The sequence below is a fragment of the Drosophila yakuba genome, chromosome 3R, assembly GCF_016746365.2.
Source record: "Drosophila yakuba strain Tai18E2 chromosome 3R, Prin_Dyak_Tai18E2_2.1, whole genome shotgun sequence".
Taxonomy (NCBI): Eukaryota; Metazoa; Arthropoda; class Insecta; order Diptera; family Drosophilidae; genus Drosophila; species Drosophila yakuba.
Window position 1 is genome coordinate 19,214,595 of NC_052530.2, and position 16,207 is coordinate 19,230,801.

Consider the following 16,207-nt stretch of genomic DNA (forward strand, 5'->3'; position numbering starts at 1 on the left):
ATCGTTTGTATGTCTATCGTTTCCAGTGATCGAAATTCGCTTAACGTAACCAATCATCCCACGATGTCATCCTTCAAGGACAAAGTGATTATTGTGACCGGGGCCAGCTCTGGCATCGGAGCAAGTGTCGCCGTCCACTTGGCCAGACTCGGAGGGCTCCTTGTCATCGTGGGTCGCAACGTGGAGAAGCTACAGGAGACGGCCGACAACATTGTGGCAGCCGGAGGAGCGCCGGCCTTGAAACTGCGGGCAGACATGACTCAGGAGGCGGAGGTGCAGCAGATAGTGGACGCCACTCTGACCAAGCACAGCCGCATCGATGTGCTCATTAACAATGCGGGCATTTTGGAGACGGGCTCCATCGAAACCACCAGCCTTGAACAATTCGATCGCCTGATAAACACTAATGTGCGCTCCCTGTACCAACTAACCATGCTGGCCACTCCGGAGCTGGTCAAGACCAAGGGTAACATCGTAAACGTATCCAGTGTATGTGGACTGCGCGCCTTTCCTGGTGTCCTGGCCTACAATGTGTCTAAGGCGGCAGTGGACCAGTTCACGGCCTGCGTGGCTCTGGAACTAGCCCCCAAAGGAGTCCGCGTGAACGCCGTAAATCCAGGCGTTATTGTGACTGACATTCACAAGCGTGGCGGCATGGACGAGCAGACCTATGCCAAGTTCCTGGAACACTGCAAGATAACCCATGCCTTGGGTCGTCCTGGAGATGTCAAGGAGGTGGCGGCTGCCATTGCCTTCCTGGCCAGCGATCAGGCCAGCTTTACCACTGGAATCAGTCTGCCCGTCGATGGTGGGCGCCACGCTATGTGCCCGAGATAAGATATGGATGAGCAAATGGAGTAAACATTTACCCGGTGGCATTTATCGAATTTATTTACTCATTTTCAGTAGTTAACTTAAAGTATACGAATAAAATACATCTCTCATAATAAACTAATATTTTGATGTATGAATAAAATTTCTATAATTTATTATATTTCATTCCCCAAAAAGTGGATTATAACTACAATGTTTTAATTGTTAAAATGGTCCAAAGTCAAGATTCGTATTGCCCAAAAAATCTGCAAAAATAGACCTAAAAGTATTTTTAGACCAAAGACATTAGAATTATTCTGTCTCGGTTTACACCTTCTCTGCCTAAAAAAGTTACCACTTAAAACAATAACCGATCATATATACATACATACATAGTATTTGGAAAAAAAAGATCAAGTTAAAAGTTAATTAACACCAGCCGAAAGCGCGACTCCACTTAACTTTGTTTGAATTTCACAACCGCTGGAAATAAGTAGCTTTTGCGGTTCCAGACTATCGATAGTGTAATCGGATTGCAGCCTCGGATATTGTTGACTTCTGGGCCTTCAATGTCACCAATCATTATCACTTCAGCCCTCCAGCGGATCGCCTCAACATGCCCAGTTTTAAAGATAAAGTTATCATCGTGACCGGTGCCAGTTCAGGAATTGGAGCAGGTACTTCAGTGCTCTTGGCCAAACTGGGAGGCCTGCTCACCATCGTGGGCAGGAATGTGGATAAGCTCAAGGAGACCGCGGAGGAGATAGTGGCGGCTGGAGGAGCGCCTCCACTCCAGGTGGCAGCGGACATGAACAACGAGTCGGACGTCCAGGGCATCGTATCTGCCACGTTAGCCATCCACGGGCGCATTGACGTGCTGGTAAACAACGCCGGGATCTTGGAGTTGGGTAGCATCGAGAACACCAGTCTGGAGCAGTTCGACCGCGTAATGAGCACCAACGTGCGGTCGATCTACCAGCTGACCCACCTGGTCACACCGGAGCTGATCAAGACCAAGGGCAACATTGTGAACGTGTCCAGTGTCAACGGCATCCGTTCCTTTCCCGGAGTCTTGGCTTACAATGTTTCCAAGGCTGCTGTGGATCAGTTTACCAGGTGCGTGGCGCTGGAGCTGGCTCCCAAAGGTGTCCGTGTAAACTCTGTGAATCCCGGCGTGATCATCACTGAACTTCAGCGTCGAGGTGGACTGGACCAGGAAGCATACGCCAAGTTCCTGGAGCACGCCAGAATCACCCATGCCTTGGGTCGTCCCGGCGAAGTCAAGGAGGTAGCTGCGGCCATTGCTTTCCTGGCCAGCGATGAGGCCAGCTTCAGCACCGGAATCAGCCTGCCCGTGGACGGTGGTCGCCATGCCATGTGCCCCAGATGAGAATCGAGGTGTTTATCCGTAATACATTTACTTTCCAGCGATGTTTGGATGTTACAAATATTATGGGCCAAAATAAATATAATTAAAGAAGCTCGTTTAATACCTTGTATTTCAAATACTTTTCTTGTCAAGGATAAGATTCTATCTAAATTAGTAGTTCGCTATTGAGAGGTTAAACGAATTTCAACAATTAATTTTTTTAATATTCAAGGGAATGGTTCCTTGGATTGGGTTTAAATGAAAGTGGCCCTTTAATAATTGGCAACGTACGTAAGATTTAATTTAATACTTAAAATTTGAATTTTGGTAGTAATGGACTGAATCGGCGGGAAACAAGGGAAAAGCAAAGACATTCGTCTGGACGAGATCAGATAGAATATTCTAGCAGGGACTAGCGGGGGCACATGACCTGTTTGCCACCGTCCACAGGTAGGGTCACGCCAGTCACGAAACTGGCCAACTCGCTGGCCAGAAAGCAAATGGCGGCCGCCACCTCCGTTGGCTCCCCAATCCTACCCAGGGCGTGTGTCTTCTTCGAGTGCTCCAGAAATTCGGCGTAGCTCTGCTCGTCCATTCCCCCAGCTTTTTGCAGATTGGTGCGAATCACACCAGGATTGACCGCGTTCACCCGGACACCCTGGGGACCCAGATCCAGGGCAAGGGAGCGGGTGAACTGGTCCACCGCTGCCTTGGACATGTTGTAGGCCACCAGATTGGGAAAAGCGCGCAGTCCGCAAACGCTGGACACGTTGACAATGCTGCCCTTACAATGGAGCAACTGGGGGAGCAACAACTTGGTCAGATAGAACCCAGACCGCACATTGGCCTCCATCACGTGGGTGAAGCAAGCCAGTTCCGTGCTCTGCAGCGTTCCCGTGGGCATGATGCCAGCACCATTCACCAGCACATCTAGCCTGCCTTCGTAGCGCTCCGTTGTCTTCCGCGCAATGCATTCGATCTCCGGCGGCTTGAGCAGATCTCCGGCTATGCCGTACGGCTCGAGGCCCGTCTTCATGCACCGTTTCATCACGGATATAAGGCCCTCCTCCTCCCGATCCACCAGGGCCAGGCAGGCGCCCAGCTTTGAGAACATTTCCGCCGCGGCAGCCCCGATCCCAGAGGCTGCACCAGTGATTAGCACCACCTTGCCGGAGAAGTCCAGACCAGCCTTGCCCTTGCTGCCCATCAAACCAAATTTCCAAGTTTTAAGTGGATATCCAAACTACATATGTAACTGACATATCGAGGAAATATAACCCTGATCATTAAGAACGTGAACTTGGTTCTTAATCTGATTAGAGCTGGGTTAATATCAATAAATAGTAATAAAAAATACAACAAAACGTTTTTAACTAAACAAAAACTTGGAATAAAGAGCTCGAATATGCCCAATGAAATTAAAAGAAATATTGAGATAACAAATTAATTGAGAGATAAACATTTAAAGAATTAGCTAGTAGCTTATAATCCAAATCACGATCAGGCTAAAGCTAGTTTTTGGCAACTAGTTTGGTCCTGAATAAACATGGCAAAATAAATGTTAATCAGTATTATGTACACAATCAAATATAAAAAGCAGAGTAACAATTAAAAAGCGACTTAAATGCATTTACTCATGGAAATATCCATGCAGGCGAGTCTAAAATTTCCCTCGCCGATGTCCTGTGGATTTAGCGTGGGCACATGGCATGGCGACCTCCGTCCACCGGCAGGCTGACCCCAGTGCTAAAGCTGGCCTGATCGCTGGCCAGAAAGGCAATGGCCGCAGCCACCTCCTTGACATCTCCAGGACGACCCAAGGCGTGGGTGGTCTTAGAGTGCTCCAGGAACTTTTTGTACGTCGCTTCATCCATGCCGCCACGGGCATGCAGGTTGGTGACCGTCACCCCGGGATTTACGCAGTTCACCCGGACACCCTTGGCAGCCAGCTCCAACGCCACGCAGCGGGTGAACTGGTCCACGCCCATTTTGGATATGTTGTAGGCCAGGACGCCGGGGAAAGAGCGAATACCATTGACACTGGAAACGTTCACGATGTTGCCCTTGGTCTTGATCAGCTCGGGGGTTGCCAACATAGTCAGGTGGTAGATGGCCCTTAGGTTGGTGTTCATCACGCGATCGTACTGCTCCAGGCTAGTGGTCTCGATGGTGCCCGTTTCGATGATTCCGGCATTGTTGACCAGCACGTCCAATTTGCCGTACTGCTTCAGGGTCTCCGACCAAATCCTCTGGGTGTCCGCCTCCTTGGCAATATCGCCTACCACCAGGGCTGGCTGCGATTGGCCAACCTTGTTGCACTCCTCGGCTACCTTCTTAAGGTTCTCCACATTGCGACCGTTAAGGGCCAGGCAGGCACCGTACTTGGCAAACTTAATTGCGGTTGCAGCTCCGATTCCGGAACTTGCTCCCGTTATAAGGACCACTTTACCGGCGAAATTCATGATCCCAACCAGAATTATGTAAGGGGGTCTCAAGCTCAGTACGCATCTTGCTGATTTTAATAGGGGTAGTCACCTAGGTAAAATCAGAAAAATTAATTTAGAAAAACGGTATCTGACTTGATTTATGTTTAAAAGATCTTATAAATTGATCAATTAAATTTGCCAGAATTTAATTTTTGTGAATGGGGAATAACAATTTTAAAATCAATTGACCCATTTTATTTAGCTTTTGCAATAATGTAATAGCTTCATTAACAAGATTAATAAAACCCAACCATTAAATAATGCATTATTAATAGTAATTTAAGATACGACATACAATTTTAAACAACCGCAAAGCTTGTTTAACACAATATGTTCCTCTAAAAAATATACGTAAATAATACAATTTGTTGGTCAACAAACATATTTTGATTGTTATTCAATAAATTCATACTTATTTATATGTTACATGAAATGTTTCTGTTAAAAAAAAAATGAATGTTGGTATATTTTAAAATATTAAGTCTTGGTATATTTAACGGACTACACGGTCTCACTTACGTGATCATGTAAACGAAATGCGGGTTTTAGGGAAGTGCAATATTTTGGTCAGGCAGTACCGTAACTTATCCACGCAATCTGGCCGCCGAAGAGTGGTGGTCACGGGAAGTGGAGCAGTCACACCGCTGGGCAACAATGGACCGGATTCCTGGCGACGCATCCTGGCCGGCGAGTCGGCCATTTCTCGGCTAGGTCCGGGGTTCAAGGGCTTGCCCTGCCAGGTTGCGGCTCAAATCCCGAGGGAAAACCTACAGCTGGACCAGCATCTGACCAAGTCGGACATAAAGCTGATGAGCCCCGCTACACAGTTGGCCGTATTGGCGGCGGAGGAGGCCTTGGCCACCGGAAAGCTGTGCCCCAAGCAATTGAGCGAGGAAGAGCTTGAACGGTTTGGAGTATGCGTTGGCATGGGAATGTTCGACCTGGCAGAGGTCTATGGAGCCTGGAACCAGCTACAACGTGGCTACAACAGAGTCAGCCCCTTTTTCGTGCCCAGGCTGTTGCCCAACATGGCGTGTGGTCACATCAGTATGCGAAATGGCTTAAGAGGACCGAACCATTCGGTGTCCACAGCCTGCGCCACTGGTGCCCATGCCCTGGGGGATGCCATGCGGTTTATTCGCAGCGGAGATGCGGATGTGATGCTGGCGGGGAGTGGCGAGGCCTGCATAGACCCCCTCTCTATCGCTGGGTTTTGCAGACTGCGGGCTTTGAGCACCGCATTTAACGATAATCCGGCGGTTGCGTCCAGACCGTTTGACAAATCTCGAGATGGCTTCGTAATGGGCGAGGGCGCAGCTGTCCTTTTGCTGGAAGAACTAGAGCACGCCCGCGCTCGGGGAGCTCCTATTCTAGCCGAGATTCTGGGCTACGGATTATCCGGCGATGCCTATCACATAACCTCGCCAAGCGATGATGGTGCCGGAGCCACTCTTGCCATGAAGCGGGCCATACAGGATGCTGGGATTGCACCAGAGGATGTTACCTATGTAAACGCTCACGCAACCTCCACGCCCACTGGGGATCGCATTGAGTCACACGCTATAGGTCGTGTTTTTGGGAAACACACTCCCCAGGTGAGGGTTTCCTCCACAAAGGGAGCGCATGGCCACCTGCTGGGCTCATCCGGCAACCTGGAAGCCCTTTTTGTGGTGCTCGCCTGCGCGGAAAACCAGCTCCCGCCCTCCATCAACATTGATCATCTCGATGTGGACGTCAATGTGATCACGAAAGCTACTAAATGGTCATCGGATCAAAAACGACGCGTTGCCCTCAAGAATTCATTTGGCTTCGGAGGAACTAATGCTTCACTCTGCATTGCTAGCTACATTGAATAATTAGCTAAGAGTTGTTAACTATTTTTTAAAAGACCCAAGTAAATAAAATCCTTGAATGTTTGCATATTTTTAGGAAAAATGTTTAGTTTTAAAACTTTATTTGGAAAACTTTTTCGGTTGCTTGTCTGGCCGTCATGTCGTCGTCTTCGTCAGTTTCTTGCTCTGTAAAAAGGATTATGCGTAATGTTCTTATTCAATGCGCCATGTATGTACTGTTATACTGTATATCTGTATATAATATATATATATAGGTATATAATTATGTATATAGCTCTGTTTGATTTGCTTCTGTTGCTTGTCGCTGTTTGTTATTGCTGTTTTGCTGCCTGAACTCGCCGCCTTTCTTGTTTGAAAGCAATGGAGTTTGTGGAAAATTAAGGTAAAATCAGTGGCTGATGACTGGTTTTGCTTTCGCACGGCTTTTGCTGTGGTCATGGGCATGGATTTGACAATAGTTGCAGCTTTCAATCCGTTCACTTATCTGACTTAACTAATTGTTTAATTTGAAGTGTTTTTATTTTACAAAATTGCTTAGGTCGTAAAACTAAAGTATGTTGGCTTACAATCGAAACTCTTCATAATCATTTAATTTTATTGGTTTTCTATTGATGTTCTGCTGGATTCAGCTTGCCCTGCTGCTCTATCTCTAGAGTCTAGACATTCCTTGCTATCTCCGTGTAATCATACACTTTGAATGTATATGCGGCTTAGATTCGTACTAATTATATGCGTAAATAATGTGCTACATGTGGGTGTGGGTGAGGGGTGTGTGCAGGCTGTGTGTGTTTGTGATAGCTCTTGAATGACCAAACTTTCGTTTGTTACATAAATTATAAAAATACACTTTATTCGAAATTTAACCTTTTAATTTTAGTTTTTACTGTACAGTTTGTGGTTTACGTTGTTCAATTTTAGTTACAGCAGAAATCATTGTGTTTTTATTACTTAATTTTGCACGTCACATTCATTAACATTGTTAAATTTCTCCACTCTCTAATTTATATCGCTCAAACAATTATAAATATATCTTTCGGCTTACAATTCAAATCTGGACAGCAAAATATTTTAAACTTTCGGAGGCCATTCATTTTCATAATTACGTATCTGGTTTTAGCTAGATTTAGGAAATTAAGGGTGGAACTTTAGAGCGGGATTTTAAAGTTCTACAGAACATATCTAAAGAACTCAAACTCACATATGCATGTTAAAATTATTTCAAATGCGCTGTGTACTAAACGAATCAACGAACTTTTGAGTTTCGCGCGTTGAAGCTTACACCTTTATAGGAAAGTGCAGCTTGCATTCGGTGTGTTCAGATTTTAAATTTCAAATACATAAAAAAATTATAAATATTTTGTTGTTTCGCGTTCTGATACTGTTACTACAGACCTTAACACTTCCTATCTTACTATTTGTTGTTAAAAAGACATCTATTTAAGCGCTAATAAAGTGGTTTGTGGTTGCTATCGGTTTCTGTTCTGTTGTCGTACAGTGATGCTGTAACTACACTGATCCTAAGTCGAATGCCTGTCCACACGTCTGTGTGCCTTGTGCTGCGGGGGTATGTACATGGCAAGCCCTTCAAACCAGAGAATGCTCCTAGTTGAGCAGTGCATCCATAGTGTATGGAAATGGAGGGTGTTGCTGCTCGAATCTATTTGCTGAAGACGATAACAACTTGGTTGCCGATGCTGCTGATGTTGTCAATTTGCTCGCCGGCGACGGTCAGTCCAGTATAACGATTTGTGATTCAATGGGCCTGCTACTCGGCTCGGGTGCTGCAGGTTTAATGGGCAGTGTTCGCCATGGTTTGCGCGCCGCGCGACGCAGGTCCACGGCGGAGAGTATTTTTCTCGTTTTTCTGTAAAAAAAAAAAATATATTAAATAAATTATAAATAATAAAAAATTTAAATAAAGTGCCAGTTGAGGCAAATAATTTTATTCTAATTTTCAGAGGACTCACTTGTGTGTATCGTTAGCTCTAAAGTAAACATCGTCCGGCGCATCCATCCAACTGATAACCTGCTTGCGTCCGTTGCCACCGCGGGCCATCTGCGCAATCTTCTGTTTACCATTGAGCTATAAAGACGAATATGTATAAATCGATTAAAATTAAACCAGCCAAAAGAAAAGTATTACTCACATGATGCCTGGAGAGCGGCTGTCCAGATGCAGCCATCATAGCCGCAAACTGCTCAGGACTGGGACAATGCGAGGGCATGGGATCCTTATTTGGCCGCTTGGCAGGAGGTCCGCTGGGAACTATAGTGACTGCAAGAAACGGAACTAATTAGTCAGAATATAATAATATAAACTTAATGCTTTGCTTTCATACGAAGCAATAACTTCCACATTACGTCGGATTCGTATTTAAAAACTTATGTAAAGTAACACCCACCTTCAGTGCCATTCAACTGCTGTTCCTCGTGTGCCCGCTTTCGTATCGTCGACGTAGCTTGCGTGGGAATTATTGTGAGGTCCTTGTCGGCCGGCACGGCTACGACATCGGGTGACTTATTCGGCACCCGGTCATATACTAAGCTGCCATCGGGCGCTTTCGGAGGTTTAGGGAACGAGACAACAGCCGGCAGCGGCATTTTGTCCTTGGGCGTCAGTACTAGCCATTCATGCGGTCCGCTGCCCGGCGCACCTAGGCGGTTGGCAATCTTGGTTACACTACCCCGATCCTTGGGTTTTAGCAACAGCAACTTCTTGATTTCCGCCTGTGATTTTCCACTAATACGATTTGTAACTAAAGATAAACATATTACATAAGAGTGGATCATTAGAGCTATCATAGCTAAGGAGACTTACATTCCTGTTTCACCAGCATCGCGTTTATTGCGTACGCGCTCTGTCGCGCCGCTTTCTTCGGTTTAACGATGCTACGGCAGATGGCACGCGCCACCCGTGTCATGGGATTGGTGTGCAAGTAAAAGGCAGTGCGCGTTTTCATAATGGGCCGCGGCGATCCGGAGCTGATGGCGATGCCGTGCGCTTGCGCATAATGGCGAGCCAGGTGGGTCTTAAGCTTGAACTCCTTGCCGCAATTGACAATAGAACATCTGTAGGAAAAAAGATTTTAATACACTCGGGCAATAATAATAAACCTTTAAAAAAAAAAAACAATAAAAAAGAGCATGTTTTACTCGTTTTATCTCGAAATTGCACTGCATTCAGGCATTTCTTCTATTTAATAGGTATTACGAAGGAATGTTACATTGCCATACGAATTTCATTTACAAAATATGTATACAATTGATAAATTAAACCTATCATGTATAAAATGTATGCAAGTAAATGAAATAAAAGTTAAACAACAAAATGATCAATTTAAAAGAACTCAAACAGGAAAAAATTAGGATTTTAAAAAAATTTCGTAATATTTTATATATAATGAAGACATTACGCTTAAACATTTCCAACATTTTTGTTGATTTACTAGATTTTACTTATCTATTTTCTTTCAGAATGCACCTACCTGTGCAACTGACGATTGGTAAGATCACTGATTTTCTCGTCATCATTCAGGTCGACCACAGCCGTCGGCGTTGTAGCTAAACCCGCTGACGTGGCTGTCGGCGTCGACGCAGCCGATGGTGACTTCTTCTTAGCGTCGCCATCGCCACCATCGGCCTTGGTCGCCGACTTCATACTGCCGTACCTCCGCCAGTACTCCCAGCAGCTCAGGCAGAGACGGCACGTACTGTGCCCACTGTTGACCGAGTTCCACTGTGGACGGAAAGGCAATTATAATAACATAGTTAAATAAAAGTACATTATCCCAGTGGCTAACCTGTGATGATTTTGTTGTACCGCAAGATTCGCATGGTTTGCCATTGTTAGAGAGATCTGTGCTCCCGTTTGTGTTTCCATTATAGATTCCTCCGCCAGCCTTCACAGACGTTCCGTTCCCCTTGCCATTGTTGTTATACTGCGGTATGTAGACCTGCTTGAGCTTCAGCTCCGCCTCGACGGCCTTCACTCGCTTTTGCTGCACGTAGCGGTCGGTGGTCTTCCACATATAGTAGTACTCGATGATTTGTTTCAGCGTTTTCCAAGGCAGCTGAAAAAATAATTTTCATTTAAAAACAATCTAAATATTTTAAATTTCATCACGCTTAATAAATGTGCATTATAACTTACGAAATCTTGTCGAATATCATTAAAGTCTTTGCCATATTTTTCCAGCGCCTCTTCAAAAAGATTCGCCTCCGATGCGCTCCAGTCCTCGATTTCATCGCGGCAGAGCACCGGCCCAGTGGAAGGAACTAGCGACGACATAGACTCCTCAATCGAGTACTCGTGCTTGTGCAGAATGTTCATTGCGTGAAACTGAAAGGTAAACACCATTAAAAACCATTATGACCCCATCGATAAATCAAAATTGTCTCTTACCAGTGTGATGTCCCTGCTCGCCGCCGCGGCGGACATGTGCAGCGAGGGCTGCTTCACCGAACTGCTGCAGTCCAGGGCTCGAGCAAAAGTGCCGATGGAGCGCGAGACGACGAGGAACTGGTCGATCTTGCGGTCGGTCAGACTGTGCTCTGGCGTCCACATCAGCGATTCTAGTTCCTCCAGCTTGCGGTCGTCGGTGGCGGTGTCCTTAAGCTTAGCGGGTATATCACACTGGTAGCGACTGCCGACCCGGATCTCGCCCTTGTCAGCGAGCAGCGTCTTCTGATTTGGATCGAATACCAGACAGTAGAAGAATGTGTCCTGTGGGTCGAATTATTAGTAACCATTAGCCATCATTTTTTTTGTCGGGGTTTTAAAGTGCATAATGTAAGCAAACAAGAAACTTACGTCTTTATTTAGATAGCTCTGCAGGGACTCCGTCTCGTTGAGCAGGGTCACCGAGCACTTGCCTCGAATCTGTGTGGCGGGTATCGACTCGACTTGGCGTGACAGAAATAGCTCGCGGTGCTTGATCTGGTAGCGCTGCTTGCTGGTCAACGCTTCGCCCTTCTCCGCGTCGCCTCCTGCACCTCCGGCGCCACCCGCTCCTCCTCCGCTGCCAGTGCTGCTGCTGTTGTTGTTGGAAGTGCCGCCACTGTTGCTGCCGGAATTTCCGGTGGCTGAACCTCCTCCGCCGGACGTTTGCGTCGGACTGGTGCGCTCCTCATCCAGGGCAGCTAAAAAAACCAGAGAAAACATTAGGTACGTCGATCCGGTTCGGAGTTTTAAAATGGATCATATTAGCCTGAATTAACTTTTAAAATGTTAAATGACATAATTATAAAGATACTAAAAATTAGGAGTATTTAATAGGTTGATGGTAACCAAAATAAATGTACAAATCTTGATATCTATTCAAATGAAAACAATTGCAATTTTTAAATCATTTTAATAGTAATATTATTAACATTTAATAGTAAATTATATTTCCATAAGCCAGAATAGAATTTAAATGAGGATTACCAACTTAGATAGGGTAACTACACTACAGAAATTACTATCGTGCTCTACTTAAAACGCTAAACATACAAATGAGAGCATAAGTCTTGACTCTGAGCTACGGGACTACGAAAGTGGCAGATAGTACTTGAGTAATCAGCTGGAAGTGGTACCTATTGAGGGATCGAGGACAGCCTGCGCCGCCTGCTCCTCGCTTACGGGTGTGCGGAGCCAGGTCTTCTTCAGCTTGGTCGCCAACGGAGAGTCCTCGGCGGTGGCCACTGATGTGATGCGTTATTTTATATTTAAGATGGTTAGGATTTAGGTATGATTTGTTGCGTTTTGGAAAAATGCGTTTATTGACAGTGCTTATGTTTATAAGTAAAAGCATTTTAAAGAGTTAGAAATAACTTCCCAAGAGTCGTTGTGATGTACTAAGGATGCAGGATGGTCATATATTCCTTCTTGATGAGAACTCACTAAACATTTAAAAAAATAGTGTTCAGCCTTTATTTAAATAAATTATCTATAATATGATTTTCTCTTTTTATAAGTAATACTTTTTCAAAACCCTGTATATTTATGCCCGTTACTCGTTTTAATATACATTCAAGCTTTCCCGGAATTTGTGGGTTGCAAAATCCGAGAGTAACCCCCATGAATTTCCTGGAAATTCGCTGGGCTGATTAAAAAATGTACGCTTGGCATTTCTAAAGGGGGCGGCAAAAAGCACCACCCCACCTCCTCGGTGGACAAACGAGCGTGGGTGCATCGCCGGTGTCACAGAAGAGAGTCGAAGCAATGTACGTGTACATGTATTTGTATTTTGTGTTTGTTTCGAAGATGAAGCTAGACCACCCAGAAGAGGACGACGGGTGGTGGATGGAGGGTAAAGGCTTGGGCGTTATTTGATGGCTATAGATATGATACAAAAGTGGGTGGTGGGGCTGCGCCGTTGTGGGATTTGTTTGCCTTTCGAGCGTATCTGCTTTTCTACACCCTTTCCACACCCCTGCAAAGTTCAAGGCCTGCTATTGACATTGTGATTAGCACCTGAGAGTGGTTATTCCAGGCGGTCGGCTATCAGAATTTTTACATTTTACAATAAAATTTAATTATGTTACGAGCTTCAAGTTAAATACTAATGTTGATATTTTTTCAAAAAAAAAAAAAAAACCCTTTCCGGCAGCAAACAGAAGCGAACTGAGAGTTTATAAGAAAACATAGTAACAATTTTATCCCAAAAAAATTGTAGGTTTATCTGAGCTTTGGACTTCGGAAAACTACTTCTCAAAGACACTTTCACAAAGTCCAAACCTTCGGGTTGGAGTATATTAAAACTGGCTCGTGGAGCGTAATGAATAAAATAAATAAGAAATAAAGCTAGACGACAGTGGCCCGATGATGTTAATGGGCTGCATTAATGGGAATTGTTGGCGCATGTCGGCTTGTGGGAGTACAGGAGGAGGGTTGCTGTGCGGGGTTAGCCTCCGGAAAACGCATTTTCGCGACGGTCACGCATCGAATTCGAGTGGGTGGCCAAAGCCAAAAATTCAGCCCAATTGGTCGTGGTTTTTTTTTAATTTTTTGGAACGACCAAGTGGCAGTGGATGAAGTCGGTGTGTGTATGTATACACGAATGCAAAGCGCGCCTCCCTGCGTGTGCTACATCGCCATAGTTCCACACACCCTACTCCACCTTCAATCCCCTGCAGATCCCAACTTCTGACGAACATTTTCGTGCACACAGAGCAGCAGTGTCAGTGGGTTTGGGTTTGGGGTTGGGGTTGGGTATGTGTGGCAGCTTTTCAGAGGTAGACAGCCAGTCTACCTACAGCCGAACCAAGTATCACATTCACATTGATGTCTGCACCGCACCGCACCGCCTAGTAGCAACCAAAAACAGCAACAACCGCATTACGGGTACAGTGCAGCCCAGCTTATTACAGTCAAACATCATCAGAGCAAATTACTGACACCATAACATATGGTTAAGGTTGAACTCAATAATTCAGTATTGCCCATTCTTTTTTTTTTTTGGTCTTACCGCACCACGAAGCGTGTTTATCGGTGCCGAAAGCATTTTTAGATACTAAAAAATTTTAGTTTAATCTAATGTAATAACCTACATAAATGTCGACTATTTTTTAATACTGATCTTAATTTGGCCCCTTAATAGGGGCATCTGGTTCGAAGTAAGGTGGTTGCACTGCCCGTTTATGTGGATGAGACGGATGCTGGACGAAATCCGTTTTGGCTCTGCATTTACAGTTGTTGTCACTGCGGTTCTTGTTGCTCAGAAAATTTGACTTGGGCTACGGGATGTTTGGAGGGCCGGGTGGTTTGTTGGGTGGTTTGGTTTTCCACATGCCTTTACACCGCGCACACAGTGGCCTCTTCTGGGTTCATTTTTTTGTTGTTTTGTGGGGAATGTACTTAGCAGATCTGGTCGTCAGGTTTTAACTTTTAACTTGTTTGAAGGCCACGACAACGACTCTTGGCAACATAACCTCACTTTGTTGACAAAAAATATACACACTTAGGGGTAACGTAACGCAAGATGTTGATGCGGTTTTTGGGGAACAGGGGTTCTCTACTCACGTTGGTGTTTGTCGGCCAATTGCACGAGCGGATTGGGCAGATCCCGGCGGCGGTAGAAGCACATGACCTTCGCTTCCACATTGCCGGTTTGGTTTTTGTTCAGCTCCTCGATGCGTCGAATTAAGTAGGGACTGTTCGGCGCTGTCTCAACGTAAACATAGTCTGAAAAGAGTAGAGTCTTGAAGTGGCTGGCTGATACAAGCAGGGCAAGGAACGGGAGAACTGCAACTTCATTCATACGTCATAGGTAAGCGCGCAGACACCCATACATGCGATTCACTTAACTGCGGCCACTACTACAAGCTAAAACGCAATTAAATACAAATGGGGCTATCCATCCGTATAACTACAACAACTGCAGCGGAACCTGTCGGTGACCATTACAAAAACATAAAAAGAAATTCCATATATATGTGTATATACTATACATGCATACATCGTGTGCATTTCTGATACATTTTGGGATGCAGATACATAGATAAATGGAGAGAGATGAAAAAGAAAGTGTGGAGGCAGTGAGAAAGCATCGCCGAAGGTGTGTGACTGTGTGCGTGGCCATTAAAAACGGGAAACAAAAAACGCCGATGGAGACAATAATAGAGCAGATAATTCGACAAATATATACATATGCCATTATTATTTATTTTGATTCCGTTAATTGAAAGCTTGCGTATCTGACCGAGCTTGTTTCCATTTCGAAAGAACACACACAAACACACTTGCGAAAATCAGGTGAAGACACCACAATAACGTCACCGCTCGAGTGCGAGCGAGATGGTTGACAAAAAGTGCGTTAAACAGAGTGAGGAGGACGCGTAAGGTGGGGGAAGATGCTCAAAAGCTCATTAGCATATGAAAACACAACAAAGCGGGTGGGCTCACCCAAAAGTGAGATACACTTTCGCCCACAGTCAAACAAACACACACGCTGGAGAGGTCACAATTCGGCAAATCCACATCCAAATGCAAATGCAATTCAGTTCCCTAGCCCTAAAATACACACATACGCATACACCCAGAGCATAAGTTAAAGCCTATCGGTTGGAACACGTCGAAAACACTTGCTGCAGCTGCGGCACAAAAGCAGTGCCCCCTCCCCCACAGAAATTTTAAAGAAATTGAAAAAGTCTCTCCTTTTGGGCGGATGGTTCTTGGGATTGATAACACATACATATACACGTGTGTAGGGACTACCACTAAAGGATTTTTGGCAATTAAAATGCACTTTCGTTATTGTTGGAAAGCCCTTCTCAGACACAACACACACGCATACGCACACACTGGACACACAAACATATACGCTGAAACGCACACGCACACTGTGAAACGGCGGCGCCGATAACGAAACATGATAGAAAAGCGGGTACGGGAAATTTTTTCTCACCTCCGACTCGATACATATTTGTGGCCATTTTCATTACACTCCCGCACCAAAACTTTTACATGCAAAACACTCGGCACACGTTTAGCACTGTTTTTCAATGGTCCTGTTCCAAATTAGCGCACATTTATTAGCAAAAAAATCGAGTTGTTATGATTGCATTTTTCACATAAGAAGACGCGTTTTTTTCGTCGCCATCTTAGAAACAACCCAACTCTAAAAAATACACACACACACACACAGCTCCGAGTAAACAGCTGCACCAGGGATGCATTCCCCGGGGCGATAGTTTGCAATCGATGG

General features: G+C 45.1%; 6 protein-coding genes across 7 annotated transcripts; 3 read left to right on the forward strand and 3 right to left on the reverse strand.

The window, feature by feature from the left end:
- Positions 1-11: 11 nt before the first annotated feature.
- LOC6537503 (3-oxoacyl-[acyl-carrier-protein] reductase) lies at positions 12-976 on the forward strand. The gene has a single exon (XM_002098013.4). It carries the CDS (start codon positions 64-66, stop codon positions 835-837), a length of 774 nt encoding a protein of 257 aa, XP_002098049.3. The 5' UTR covers positions 12-63; the 3' UTR covers positions 838-976.
- A 371-nt stretch (positions 977-1,347) lies between these two features.
- Positions 1,348-2,312, forward strand: LOC6537504 (cyclopentanol dehydrogenase). Its single transcript, XM_002098014.4, has one exon. It carries the CDS (start codon positions 1,430-1,432, stop codon positions 2,201-2,203), a length of 774 nt encoding a protein of 257 aa, XP_002098050.1. The 5' UTR covers positions 1,348-1,429; the 3' UTR covers positions 2,204-2,312.
- Positions 2,313-2,453: 141 nt separating this feature from the next.
- Positions 2,454-3,466, reverse strand: LOC6537505 (uncharacterized oxidoreductase TM_0325). Its single transcript, XM_002098015.4, has one exon. It carries the CDS (start codon positions 3,387-3,389, stop codon positions 2,595-2,597), a length of 795 nt encoding a protein of 264 aa, XP_002098051.1. The 5' UTR covers positions 3,390-3,466; the 3' UTR covers positions 2,454-2,594.
- Positions 3,467-3,643: 177 nt separating this feature from the next.
- Positions 3,644-4,683, reverse strand: LOC6537506 (glucose 1-dehydrogenase). The gene has a single exon (XM_002098016.4). It carries the CDS (start codon positions 4,642-4,644, stop codon positions 3,874-3,876), a length of 771 nt encoding a protein of 256 aa, XP_002098052.1. The 5' UTR covers positions 4,645-4,683; the 3' UTR covers positions 3,644-3,873.
- Positions 4,684-5,165: 482 nt separating this feature from the next.
- On the forward strand, positions 5,166-6,590 carry LOC6537507 (3-oxoacyl-[acyl-carrier-protein] synthase, mitochondrial). The gene has a single exon (XM_002098017.4). The coding sequence runs from the start codon at positions 5,205-5,207 to the stop codon at positions 6,522-6,524; it is 1,320 nt and encodes a 439-aa protein (XP_002098053.1). The 5' UTR covers positions 5,166-5,204; the 3' UTR covers positions 6,525-6,590.
- A 760-nt stretch (positions 6,591-7,350) lies between these two features.
- Positions 7,351-16,130, reverse strand: LOC6537508 (metastasis-associated protein MTA3). 2 transcript variants are annotated; one of them, XM_002098018.3, is made up of 13 exons: positions 15,908-16,130; positions 14,524-14,685; positions 12,096-12,203; positions 11,332-11,660; positions 10,924-11,244; positions 10,672-10,860; positions 10,322-10,591; positions 10,007-10,257; positions 9,340-9,590; positions 8,924-9,277; positions 8,669-8,796; positions 8,489-8,604; positions 7,351-8,385 (listed from the first exon to the last, which is right to left on the reverse strand). In XM_002098018.3, the coding sequence occupies exons 1-13, from the start codon at positions 15,939-15,941 to the stop codon at positions 8,250-8,252; spliced, it is 2,649 nt and encodes an 882-aa protein (XP_002098054.3). In that variant the 5' UTR covers positions 15,942-16,130; the 3' UTR covers positions 7,351-8,249. The 2 variants fall into 2 exon arrangements, with proteins under 2 accessions (XP_002098054.3, XP_039231398.1); XM_039375464.2 differs by lacking the exon at positions 12,096-12,203 and having other exon boundaries at positions 15,908-16,129.
- Positions 16,131-16,207: the final 77 nt, after the last annotated feature.

Coding starts and splice junctions, on each gene's coding strand:
- LOC6537503 (XM_002098013.4), top strand. CDS start 64: ATGTCATCCTTCAAGGACAAAGTGATTATTGTGACCGGGGCCAGCTCT.
- LOC6537504 (XM_002098014.4), top strand. CDS start 1,430: ATGCCCAGTTTTAAAGATAAAGTTATCATCGTGACCGGTGCCAGTTCA.
- LOC6537505 (XM_002098015.4), bottom strand. CDS start 3,389: ATGGGCAGCAAGGGCAAGGCTGGTCTGGACTTCTCCGGCAAGGTGGTG.
- LOC6537506 (XM_002098016.4), bottom strand. CDS start 4,644: ATGAATTTCGCCGGTAAAGTGGTCCTTATAACGGGAGCAAGTTCCGGA.
- LOC6537507 (XM_002098017.4), top strand. CDS start 5,205: ATGCGGGTTTTAGGGAAGTGCAATATTTTGGTCAGGCAGTACCGTAAC.
- LOC6537508 (XM_002098018.3), bottom strand. CDS start 15,941: ATGAAAATGGCCACAAATATGTATCGAGTCGGAG. Junction 9,591..10,006: donor ACCAATCGTCAGTTGCACAG/GTAGGTGCATTC, acceptor TTTTTCCTACAG/ATGTTCTATTGTCAATTGCG. Junction 8,605..8,668: donor AGCCGCTCTCCAGGCATCAT/GTGAGTAATACT, acceptor TCGTCTTTATAG/CTCAATGGTAAACAGAAGAT.